A 12997-nucleotide genomic window follows, 5' to 3' on the forward strand; every position below is an offset into this window, starting at 1 on the left:
TGAAATGTCAAGACAAAGACCAGCAAACAACAGCTCGGAGCCTAGCAGAGGAGCGAGAGGAGCATCATGAACTGCTCCAAAGGGCCGAGCTGAGCTCTAGATAGAATTTCCCCTTCAAATGCCGAGAGACCTTAGAAATAATAGAGCTGACCCCAAATAGACTAGAAATCGAAATAAGTCCAGAGGCGAGGGAATGAACCAAGTGAAACGGCCCGAATGACTTCTTCGCGAACCCAAGACAGAGCTTGGCCTTAACCCATTATGGCATGCCTCGAGATGCCTCTACCATTACTGTAGCATTGAAGAACGCCACCATCTCTTGCAGGTCTAAGCGTGCGGAGGGAAGAGCCATCGCGGTGGACAGGAAATTCAACCGGAGCCATTGGAATGTGAGCTGTTTAACCATAAACTACGTGCATGCCAAGCGCTCACCAGCTTACAAGTTTTTAACACATTGTACTGAGTGGGCAGGTGTCGAACTGCCTCGCCCCACTCCTGTCTCTTCACCTTAAATGCTACCTCAAACACCCGCATCCGGGGGAGCTGCATCCCTTTGGACCAAGTTTGTGCATTCCTGTTCTTGATCATGTGTCTGTATGATGTCTAGAGTCCCTATGAGAATAGTATGCTCCGAATCCACTCCCAAATTGGCAAGAAGATCAGCAACCTTGTTGCCTTCCCTCTTGACATGATTGAAGATGATGGCCTGATTGTTGTGGAGAAGTTGTTCTATGGCATCCAGTCTGGCTTCAAGTCTCCAACTATTGGCAACTTTCCTCGCATGAGTCCCGTTTAGGAGTTGTTTAGCCATGTTGATGAGGATTTGGGAATCACCTTCGATTTCCAAAGGATGGAAATTGTGTTTCCGGGAAAGGAGAAGCCCTTGCCAGAGACCCTCCAATTCAGCCGAATTGTTAGTATCCCAGCCTATGTTCCCAAAGTATATGAGGAGAGGCAAGCCTTCATGGTTTCTAAATATGCCACCGAATCCTGCGTTTCCAGGGTTACCCTTAGAAGCGCCATCAAAGTTGAGCTTGAATGTGTTCTTTGGGGGAGGCGTCCATGAGTCCTTTTTAATGTTGTTGTGCTCAGACGGGCCTCGAATTTGAGTTCCCTGTGGGAGTTGCAGGTTCTAGTTTGCCCAAATGGCCTTCTCATTTGCGATAGAGGGAAAATCGTCCTGAGCCCAAGTGCGAAGCGCCAAGGTCTCTTTGAGATTGAGGTAGAAGTTGCCCCAAATGATCTCTAACGGGGTACATTGATCTTTGAATATGCGCTTATTCCTCTCTTTCCAGATAGACCAGAGGAGGAGACCAGGAATTATTCTCCATAATTGGTTGAGAATTTCACTTTTGTAAGGGTTCTATTGCCACTGGCGAATGGAGTTGGAGATGTCATCAGACACTCGGCATCTTCTTTGACAACAAAAGCTCACCTTCTCCCACAATTGATTGGCAAGGGAACAAGAGTCTAGGAGGTGCTGGATCGTTTCCTCCTGAGAGTTGCAATTGACACAAATAGAGGGCCCGTGAAAGTTCCTTCATCTGAGATTGTCCCAAGTTAGGATTTTCCGGTGCCCAACTAGCCAGAGGAAAAGAGAGACTTTGGGCCAAATGCCTGGAGACCAAATTCTACTCCAGATGGGATCCAGGGGCACCGGATCTGTGCAGATGATTTTATAGGCCTCTTTGGTGGTGAAGGTTCCTCTAGGTGTGTAACCCCATCAAAGAATGTCCCTGTCCTCGGAGTATCTGATTCTTCGATTTTGGAGCTCCCTCCCAGATCCTGCTTAGTTTGGTGATCCGCGTTCTCAATTATCCTGTCACTGTGCTTCCATTGTCTATACCCTTGTTCTATCTCCTGAGTCCAATGCTGCCAGACCTCTTCCTGTTGCTGCCCCTCCCTATAGTGGTCTGGAGGCTGTCCTAGGATGCTGTTGAGCTTCGGTAGCTGGTTCCAAGCGTCCATCCAGAACCGCACTGATCTACCATTCCTTACTTCCCAAAAACTGTGTTGCTGGATCATCAAGTAGTGTTGTTTAGCGGCATTCCATATAAGTGAACCTTTTTCAGTGGGAGTGTATCTAATGAGCTCTTCTTGTGGTCTATGGTTGGCGTATTTGGCGGTCCATATAGTTTCCCATGGCTTGTTAGGAGCAGAGAGCCATTGCCACCAGATTTTCGCGCACATAATAGTATTGTTGTGACTAGGATCCCTCAAACCAATTCCCCCTTTTTCTTTAGGCTTACAAGTTGTAGTCCATTTTACCAAGGCCCATTTGTGATTTGTTCCTATTGCACCCCAAAGGAAGTTGCACTGTAGAACCTTTATTTTTTTGATAACCCATTTGGGCACAGCCAAGATTGAGAATAGGTAGAGCGGCATTGCCTGTAGAACAGCTTTTATTAGCACCAAACAACTAGCTATATTCAGAGTTCTGTGAGTCCAAAGATTGAGGTGAGATTCAAGTTTCTCAAGGAGCAAACGCCAGGAGGCATGCTTGAGGGCAGAATCAATTAGGGGGGCTCCCAGATATTTAGAAGGAAGAGAGTCTATGGAAAAGCCCAGGATTCGAGCAATGGCATGTTGGGTGACAGGGGGAGTGTGAAAGAAGAAGATATGCGATTTAGCCTTATTGATACTAGTGCCTGAGGCCTCAGAGAAGTCATTCAGAAGGGATTTGAACAAAGATGCTTCTTGTACTAAAGGGTATCCAAAAAGCATATTGTCATCCATGAATTTTTGATGAGTGATTGCAGGCAAGTTGTGAATGGATAAACCTTTGAGCTGCTGGGAGTGGAGGGCATGCTTGATGTTGCAACCTAGGCCTTCTGCCATTAGCACGAAAAGGAATGGGGAGAGAGGGTCTCCTTGCCTAATTCCTCTGGAGGGACTGAAAGGATGGGAAGGGAGGCCATTTATGAGGATGGAGAAGAAAGTTGAAGATATTAGGCTCATAATCCATCGCACCCACATTGGAGAGAAGCCAAAAGAAGTTAACATTTTTTGTATGTATGTCCAACTGAGCTTATCAAAAGCTTTTGAGAGGTCAAGCTTGAGAATCATACCTGCCTGTTTGGAGTGCTTGAGGGAGTGTATGATTTCGTGCATGAGGATAATGCCGTCCAAAATCTGTCTTCCTTCCACGTAGCCCGATTGTTCAGGCGAAATGAGCAGGGGCAGTAGCGGCTTTAACCTGTTGGCGATGACCTTAGATATCACTTTGTAAATTACATTGCATAGAGCGATTGGACGAAATTTGTCTGGAGTACTAGTGTTTTCTTCTTTTGGGATGAGCACAATGAAGGTTGAGTTGAGTGAGGGAAAAATCCAATGAAGAGTACGCGATTCCTCCACTACTAGCCAGACTTCTTCTTTTATTAGCTCCCAGAAAGTGTGGAAGAACGTAGTGGTAAAGCCATCCGGGCCAGGGGCTTTTCCCTCCTTGAGCTGGTTCATTGCTGCATCCACCTCCTGTGGCGTAATCGGGTGCAGAAGGAGTTCATTGTGTTCTTCTGTAATGATTTTAGGCACATTTTGAATGATTTTTTCTATGGCAGGTCGTCTATCTATTTGGGGCTCTTGATGAACCTGCTGGAAATGTCTTATGAACTCCTGCTCAATCTCTGCATGATTTTCCACTCTTTCCCCTTCTGGATTCTGAATGAAAGAGATGGTGTTGTGCATTCTTCGTTGGATTGTGGTTCGGTGGAAGAATTTGGTGTTCCTTTCTCCTTCTTTCAGCCATCTGATCCTGGACTTCTGCTTCCACAGTATTTCCTCCTGCTTCCTTCTCTCCTCCAATTGATTGTGAATGCGCTGTTCCTGAGCCAGGGTTCCTTCATTGTGTCCCTCAGTGATTATTTGTTGCTGGAGCTCTTTCATTTCCTTGTTTAGATCCTGTTGCGCCTGAAAGATATTGCCGAAAGTCTCTTTATTCCAGCGCTTGATTTGGGCTTTAAGAAATTTGAGTTTCTGTTGAAACTGAAACATCTTTGTGCCTTCTGGCTGAGGGAAGGTGTTCCATGTAGATCTGATGAGGTCTTTGAAGGCGGGATGGGTGAGCCAGAACGCTTCGAAGCGAAATGGTCGTCTAGTGGCATTGCCCGGTCTTTGCCACTAGAGGGAGATAGGCCAATGATCCGAGCCAGAGTAAGGGAGAATTGATGCCGCTATATCGCCTCCAAGATGCATCGCATTGTCAGAAATGAGGAATCTGTCAAGTTTGGATGCGATTTGTTGCCTTCCTGTTCTTCGATTGCTCCAAGTGTGCGTGCCGTTGCAGAATTGCATGTCAATTAGTGAATTATTTTGGATGAATTCTTTGAAATGGGCATCTTCCTGCTCCAGCCTAGCTCGCCCTCCTTTCTTTTCCTCTAGCCTAGTTATCATGTTGTAATCGCCCCCCAAGATCCAAAGAGGGTGGACTCTATTAAGATTGAGCACTTCTATAGTATTTAGTACAACGATTTTGTTGCTTGCTTCCTGTGGGAAATAAATGTTGGTTAGATGGCCATGGATGTTGGTGCCTATGATGTGGAAAGTGGCCTGGATAATGTGATGAGAAGCATGAATGTCTGAAAGCGTTATCGCTTGTGTGTTCCAGGCAATAGCCAGTCCTCCTGAGGCCCCTGAGGCATCCACTGCAACCGAGTGACAACCTGGCCATGCCCTGGAGAGAATGTTTCCAAGAGTGATACTGTTACATTTCGTTTCTTGAAGAAAGAAAATCTGCGGCTGCTCCTGCTTTATCATGTTTTTTATTAATCTGAGTTTCCCTGGGCTATTGAGCCCTCTTAAATTCCATGAAGTTAGCTTCATGATTCACTATTGGGGGTGGGCTTGTAGTACTTAGTCAGCTTGGCATATCTGCCTGAGTCCACCAGGATTTTCCCAATTGCAATGGTTCGTTGGAGATCTGTTCTTCTCCCTCGCTTTTTGGAGTCTTTAGGGAGAAAGCCGCCATCCCAATGACTGCCTGGCTGGATGCCTAATTGTTGTTGCTGGTAAGCCCTGGAGATGATGACTTCCAATGTGCTGATCTGGTGCTCTGGGATCTTATCATAGTCCTTTTTTTTGCATGCTTGTTCAAGCTCAAGAATGTCAAGTCCTCCTAGGTCAATACTCTCAGGTTCTTCGTCCATTTGTTGTGCTTGGTTCTTTTCATCTGCAACGATTGCTAAGCTTAAGGACTGACTGGGAGCATCGTCAACATCCATTTCTTTTTCTTTCCAATCTGAGATCTTGCTGGCCTCCTTAGGGGTGTCATTGGTGTCAATAGGGGGGCGAGAGATGGGAGAGGAACCAGAAGGAGGAGGGATAGCGGAGGATGTGGAAGGCGTAGGGTTGGGCATCGTGTGCAGTGGATGATCAGCTGAGGCTTTAGCAAGGACCTCAAAGCTGTTGCTTGTTGAAGGGAAGGAGGCAGCGTCCTGCTGGGGTTTCTTCCCTGTGGAGGGTTTCTTGTGCGATCTTTTGCGACTTGCTACTTTGATGAAGCCATCTTGGTCTATTTTGTCTGAGGGATCAGAAGTTTGGGGTTTGGCATTTAGAGGACAGTCTCTAAAAAGGTGCCCCAGAGCATGACACCTACGACATCGAAAGGGAACATGTTCATAATCCAAGGGTTGAATCCATTCATAGTCATCATGGAAGAGACTTACCGAGTCCGGAAGGGGCATGTCCAGTCGCATGAAGACGCAAATACGGGCGTAGGAGGTGTATCTTCGCAGCTTCGTTTCTTCCACCGATTTTATGAACTCCCCCAGCCCATTTCCAATGTCTTTGAGTGAATCTTCATCCCAGTATTCCACTGGAAGCGAATACATCCTGATCCACACTGGTGCCCAGCTAAGGTCCTCCTTGTCCGGGTTAAATCTCTCCACCCATTCTCTTAAGTACAAGCCCACTGAGTTGAAGAAGTAGGGTCCTTCATCCATGATTCGATTCCTATCTTCAATGCAAATGAAGATCGCAGTAAAGAACCCTTTCGGTCCTAGCTGCAGGGTAACATGGCCCTTAGGTTTCCATTTGGCAGAGATCCATCCTTGCAAAGCTTTTTCTGTCGGCCAGAATCCGATAAATTTTCCAATGAGCGCATGGTCCTTCATATACTAGATTTTCCCATTTATCCTATGGCTGGGAAGTTCTATCTTGGGCCTTTCAGCTGCCACGGGTTTGCATGTCTTCGATGTGACCTTGGGCGCTTCCTTTGGCTCTGGTGTCCCATCTGGATTCTCTTTGCGCTCGTCTGACTGGTTAGTGGAAGCATTCGTCTTGTTTTGCAATGGAGAATCAGTATTGACTGCGTTTTCTTGTCCTGGCCTAGAGGGTAGAGTACTTGGTTGCGCCGGAGGCTCACGATTGGCGCTAGGGGAGGGCTTTGAGGTCCCCCCTTGGGGGAGATCCATTGCCGCTTTGATAAGCCAAGGGAGAGCTTTTGCAGAGGGTCTCAGAACCCTAGTTGCAGAGCCCGCGCATCCGCATCGCTCAAAAAAAATTTGATTCCCAGTTAGACCCCATTGTTGGAAAGGTGTTTTAGCAGAGATTGGCTTGAGGGGTAATGGTATAAGCTTTTTCTTTCCCTCAAAAATTTGACATTTGTGACAGGAAGTCACATATTTCTTTACATAAGAAAACAAGGCAGGCCAATAGGAACTGGCTCTAAGAATTTTATCAACGGTGGTTTTCCAGTAAAGGTGTCCTCCACAATCACCTGAATGAAACTCTTGTAATACTTTGTCAGATTCATCTTTTAATAAACATTTGAGAAGAATACCTTCATGATTCCTCCAAAACAAAGCATTGTCTAATATACAAAATTTTAAGGACTTCATTTTCAAAAATCTGCTTTTGGTCTTAGATAATTCAGGAGGAGCTTGTAAATTTTGTAAAACATAAATGATATCAGCACACCATGGTGATTCAATAAAGGCATGGCTGATTAGTGGAGTCACCATCTCCTCTTCATTATCTATTTGTGCAATAAAGTTTATATTCAGGGCCTGACAGTTTAATTCATCCATGAGCTTGGCTAAACCTTGGCCCTTGATTAATTTAGTTGGTTTGATTTCTATTTCATATTCTAAAATAGTAGCAATCCATTTTCCCCTCTTTCCATCTAGACCACCCTGAGTTAGGTTGTCTTTGATTACTGAATTGGGAACATAGGCTACTATATGAGAATATAAAATGTATACCCTAAAGTCCTTCATAGCTTTGACCAAATCAAAAGCTTGCTTTTCCATTATGTTGTATTTTAAGGGGGCATCTCCCAGGGCCTTGCTAAAGAAAGAAATAAGTTATTCATAGCCTTGGTCATTTTTCTGCAGTAAAACTGCAACAATTGTGTGCTCAGAAGCAAAGGAAAATAAGATGAAATCTCTGTCAAATTCTGGGCTGATCAAAACTAGTGTTCTAGTTAAGGCTAGTTTAATGTATTTAAAGGATTTCTTGGCCTCAACAGTCCATTTTATGGTCAAATATTTTTTCAACATATTGTTCAGTGATCTAATTAATTCTACTAGATTAGAAATAAATATTCTAAGAAAGTTAATTTTCCCTAAGAATGCTTGTAATTCTCTAATGTTCCTTGGATGTTGTATCTGTAAGATGGCTTCTATTCTTGCAGGGTCTATTCGGATACATCATTTTGAAATTATATGACCTAGTAACTTTCCTTCTTCTAACCCAAACAAAGACTTCTTGGAGTTTAGAGAAATTCTATATTTCTTGCATTTAATAAAAACCTGCCTTAAATGATCCAAATGTTTGGAATCAAATTTTCAAAATAAAGTAATGTCATCTAGATATATTACAAGGAAATCATGAGTTTCTTTGGCAAAGGCTATATCCATAGCCTTTGGAAAGTCGCTCATGCATTCATTAGTCCAAAAGGCATTTTCACATACATGAATGTGCCGCAAGGAGTAGCGAAGGCAGTCTTGGCTTGACCATCAGGATGAACTAAGATCTGATTGTAGCCAAAAAACCCATCCAATAATGAGCTTCTGGTTGATCCAACTACCCTTTGAAAAATATGATCCATTTTGGGGAGAGGGTAATTGTCTTTGAGTGATATTTTGTTGAGGTTCCTAAGGTCCACATAGAGTTTGATCTCACCAGTTTTCTTCCTAGTTGGCACCAGCTTTGAAACCCAATCAGAAAATATGATTGGTGTGATTATATAAGCATCATACATTCTCTGAATTTCCTTTTCAATTGAAGGTAATAGGACCAGATTTATCCTTCTAAGTTTTTGTCCGAAAGGTTTTTGATTTTCTTTTATAGGGATTGTATGTTGTATGATGCTGGTGTCATAGGATTTGAGGTCCTCATAACGCCAAGAAAAGACATCCTGAAATTCTCTTAATAACTCGATGTATTTTACTCTTTCAGTGGAATGTAATGATTTAGAAAGTTTGAACAATTTTGGATTTTCATTCGTGCCTATATTACACTCCTCCATATCAGATTTGAAAGGTTCCATTTGAGGCTTTCTAGGAACATCATTTGAATCAAACCAGTCTTCCAAAGGGGTTAATACCTTAGGTAAGAAATTTTCTTTGAGATTGATTACTTTAGTGTCTTCGTGAATTATCTCATCAATCTCAACTTGCTCTAGGTTCTCTACATCTAATTTTGTAAATTTAGTGGGATGAAATCTATCTGTCTTTTCACCTTCTATCTTGTTTATTTCTATTTTGTCTTTAGTGTTAGGGTCTATTGATGTGTCAGTATCTATATTTCTATTTACAAATTCTTGTTCTGAGATCAAAAAGTTGTTTATTTGTTTGTCATCTACAAATATTTTCCAGTTCTTCAAATTATCTGGAATTTCATGCCCGTGCCTTACTTCAGTAGTGTACTGATAGTTTGGCTGAAATGGTAACTTGCAGGTGCTGGAAAACATTGCTAAACTATGAACCTGCATATTATGTTTTCTAGGAATTACAACAACTTTCGTTTCTAAGAAAGTGTTTAGTATTTCTAAAATGGTTCCTCTATAACAACTTAATCTAGGGTCTTTGGTCATATATACAACATTAATTTTTTTTATTAGATATCATTTTTGGGATTCAACTATGTTAAGTAAGTCATTCACGTATTACCATTTCCATGAGAGGTAGTCGTAAGTGACTAATTTCTCATTGATTTGAATAGTTCATTGAGCATCACCCGATGTAATGAGTGCTAAGTGAACTATTCAAATCATGAGAAATTATTCACTTATGACTACCTCTCATGGAAATGGTCATACGTGAATGGCTTACTTAACGCAGTTGAATTCCAAAAATGATATCTAATATAATGCACTTCATAAACCCCATATACTTAAATTAATTTTTTTTATCACTAATTCAGAGTCTCCCATGACAAAAACTCTTATATATCCTAGCTTCCTAACTAATTTAAGAGCTAAAATTAGTGCTTCATACTCAGCCATATTGTTAGTAAATTTAAAATATAGCCTGCATGCATGGCCTTCTGCATGATCATTCTCCAAATTGTATATCCAAACTTATTGACTGACCCATCAAACTCAAGATGCCACAATATCTCATGTTCATAATTAACATCATCTGTCTCCACCAACTTTTCCTCACCTTGACTACCTTGTTTAGTGGAAAGTTCTAAATTTTGGACAATTTCCTCTTGTTTTGAAACTGCAATTTCTTTTGGTTCTGTATCAACACTGTCTAAAAGAGTTTCTTGTGTTTGATCAGTATTATACAAAATAAAAGAATCAATGTTTGAATGTACATAGTAGATAAGAAAGTTTTGAGGCCGATATTGGCTACTCACCATGTATTTCATTAAAGTTTCTCAATACAGGTTCTTGGGTTGTCCAAAAATAGAATTTGTTGCATATGACATATCAAGTTGTATAGATCCCTGAAATTTGGCTCCCCGTGACTTGGATAACAACATGCCATACTTCGGTGGGATGTCAGCAACCATAATATCCATCGGGATGCTCTTGGTAGGATATTGAAATAAGGTGACACAGAGGTCTTTAATCAACCCCAGACACTTTACTTGACTTGAGTCAAATGAAAATAAGTCCTTGTAAGGTCTTGTAATGTCTAGGTTCAATTTTTCCATTATTGATTTAGGAATCAAGTTACCGGAGGCTCCAGAATCTAACATTGCATTATGAAGAATTTTGTCATGGATGCTAAGGCTAATGTAGAAAGGTGGTATTCCTCCTTCTAGTGGTTTGCCATTGACATCTGAACCAAATATAAGTTCAGGTTGGTCATCAAACAGGTTAACAGAATCCTCATTTTCAACAATGTTTAGGGTTTGGTTTATCTGTGTTTTGTAGCTTTCATTCTTGATTACCTCTGTCAAAGGGACTGAAATCCTTAGCTTAGCTACCTCTACTCCCAAATTAAAAGGCAAAGGGGCTTTCTCTGTTTGAGGGTTTGGACTTTTGACAATAGGGATTTGAGTGGGATGGTCTTCTTTTCCTTTATTTGGGACCTCTTTTTGTGAATTTTCCGATCTAGTATTTTGAGGTGTGTCCACTAGTTTTTTAGGGGGAATTGAAGTAGAGGGTTGATCATCAGAAGGTTGATTAGGGGTTATATCTTCAATGGTAGGGCCAGAAGAATTCTGGTTTTGTCTGGGGAGAATCTAGAGGATTTTAGAAACCGGGGCTTCTTTGATTTTCTTTGGTTGATTTGGCATTGTTTTCTTGGTTTGGTTAGGGATATCATAATTCTTTTTACTCCTTAGGTTATATTGTTTATGTACTTCAAATATGGTAGAATCATAACCTTGTTTATAATCGAATGGCTCTCCAGACTGGATTTGCAACTATTGCATCATATGCAATTCCTGATCATCTTGGGTCAGAAAAACAACACCTTCATCATCTAATCCCATTAGGTTAATCTGTGTGTCTTTCTCTTGGTCTTCAGGATGGGATGTTTCTGCATAATTTTGTTGGAAAGGAGGTCTAATATTCTGATCAGGTCCATTTTTACCAGTATTTTGGTTTTGGTTTTGGTTTTTCCTAAAGTTCAGATTTCTAACTGGAGGTTCCTGTTGATTATCCCACTGGGGTTTCCTCTGTATATTCTCTATTCTATCCATTAACTTTTCCATGCCTTTCGCTAAGCTATCTATCTTAATGTCAGAGGGTGAAGGCTCATCTTTAGCAGTTCCTCTTCTTTCATTCCTAACTCTACCACTTTTAGCTAAGAAATTAGCCTCTAGACTTACTGCTACACTTTGCATATCTTCTAGGGTTGGGGGGTTTCTTTCCCTGAGCCGAAATGCCATGTCTGTTTCAAAACCATCAGGGAACTTTATCAAAGCTAAGTCAGGTGGGGGTCTAAGATTAACTAGAATTGCATTATATATATTGTTAAATATGGTGCAGTAATATTGAACAATCTCATTGGGTCCTCTCCTAATATTTTCGTATTCTAAAAGGATCTGAGGATTCTTTTTCTTTTCCCATCTATTCAAAAATTGTTGTTGAAATACTTCTAAACTATCAATACTATTATCAGGTAATGATCTAAACCATTTCCTAACATCACCAGCTAAGGTCAAACCATCAGGGAACTTTATCAAATCTAAGTCAGGTGGGGGTCTAAGATTAACTGGAATTGCATTATATATATTGTTAAATATGGTGCAGTAATCTTGAACAGTCTCATTGGGTCCTCTCCTAATATTTTCATATTTTGAAAGGATCCGTAGAGGATTGTTTTTCTTTTCCCATCTATTCAAAAATTGTTGTTGAAATAATTATAAACTATCAATACTATTATTAGGCAGTGATCTAAACCATTTCCTAACATCACTAGCTAAGGTCTGAGCAAATAATCTCATTTCGACATCCACAATATAAATTTCATGAAGTTCAAAGTAGTCTGTCATTTTATTGACATGGTGTTGTGTAGTGTAGTGTCCTATGCCATCAAATTGGATGATTTTACTCTGGTAGTCTGCTGGCATGGCACCAAGTGGAGCAGGTAAGACAAGGGGAGCATATCTATTTGCCATGGCTATAAGATGGGAAGGGCTAAAATGTGGGGTTGAGGCATTGGAAGATGATGCAGTAGTGGAGGATGAACTAGGACTAGTAGGTAATACTTGGGATATGATAGGTTGGTAAGGGAGGGAGGGTATGAATGGAGGTGGGGAATGGGATTTAGATGTTGAAGGGAATAATGGTGAACTAAGAGTAGTGGACAATTGTTCATAAAGCTTAGGGATCTTGGCAGTACTAAGGGATGATTGTGGTGAATTTAGAAGGTACTCATCAATTGATTTGTTGGCTTTTTGGACTTCGAGGTTTGCAATAAACTCAGGATCTATGACAGTGTCACAAATTTCACTTTTAGACTTTGATCTAAATAATGACAAATTGAATTTCTCATCAAAGGGAAGATATTCTAAAAACAACCATTCATCAAGGCATGAATTAGCTTTAACTAAGGGTGTGTGACTAGATGAAATTTCTTCTATTTTGGATTTTCTTGAAATCAGGTTGGGATTATCAAATACTGGGGGATGGTTTGGATCTGGGTTAGCCCTAGTATAATTAGTTTTCCTCGAAGCCAGAATTTCAGAATTTTTCAAACTTTTTTCTTTTTATGAGAAATGACTTCTAATAAATTACTTTAAGAGGCTCCAAATACAAAATTAAAAATTTCTTAAAGATTTATTAGGACTGAGGGTTTGTCCCCAATATGGTCGCCACTATGTTATCACTTAGAATTTTCCCTAGAAGTTATCAGAAGAAGGAAAAGACTGAGTTAACTACAAACCAATCTTTTAAGTATAGGATTTAGCCAACCTATGACTCAGAGAGGGCTCTCTCTATATGTTTTAGCTTTATTCTAGGCTAGTTCTTAAAGTTGAGGGGGGTTTTTGATTTGTATTGGAAGTTGGATGGTGGAATCCTTAAACAGATGGATAGCATGGTGTCTCTAGCTATTGGGCTATGGAGTCAAAGAAGGGCAGTAGAACTGGGATT

At 41.1% G+C, this 12997-nt stretch overlaps 1 protein-coding gene across 1 annotated transcript; it reads right to left on the reverse strand.

Annotated features, from left to right (window-relative positions):
• Window positions 1–1581: 1581 nt before the first annotated feature.
• Window positions 1582–2838, reverse strand: LOC149257514 (uncharacterized). The gene has a single exon (XM_089378036.1). It carries the CDS (start codon window positions 2836–2838, stop codon window positions 1582–1584), a length of 1257 nt encoding a protein of 418 aa, XP_089234162.1.
• Window positions 2839–12997: the final 10159 nt, after the last annotated feature.

The sequence above is a fragment of the Pinus tabuliformis genome, chromosome 6, assembly GCF_031772625.1.
Source record: "Pinus tabuliformis cultivar Carrire ecotype Pingquan chromosome 6, CPIR1, whole genome shotgun sequence".
In the NCBI taxonomy this organism is placed as follows: domain Eukaryota; kingdom Viridiplantae; phylum Streptophyta; class Pinopsida; order Pinales; family Pinaceae; genus Pinus; species Pinus tabuliformis.

What these genes read in the sequence shown, in the direction of transcription:
- LOC149257514 (XM_089378036.1), bottom strand. Translation starts at nt 2,838, where the DNA reads ATGGCAGAAGGCCTAGGTTGCAACATCAAGCATGCCCTCCACTCCCAG.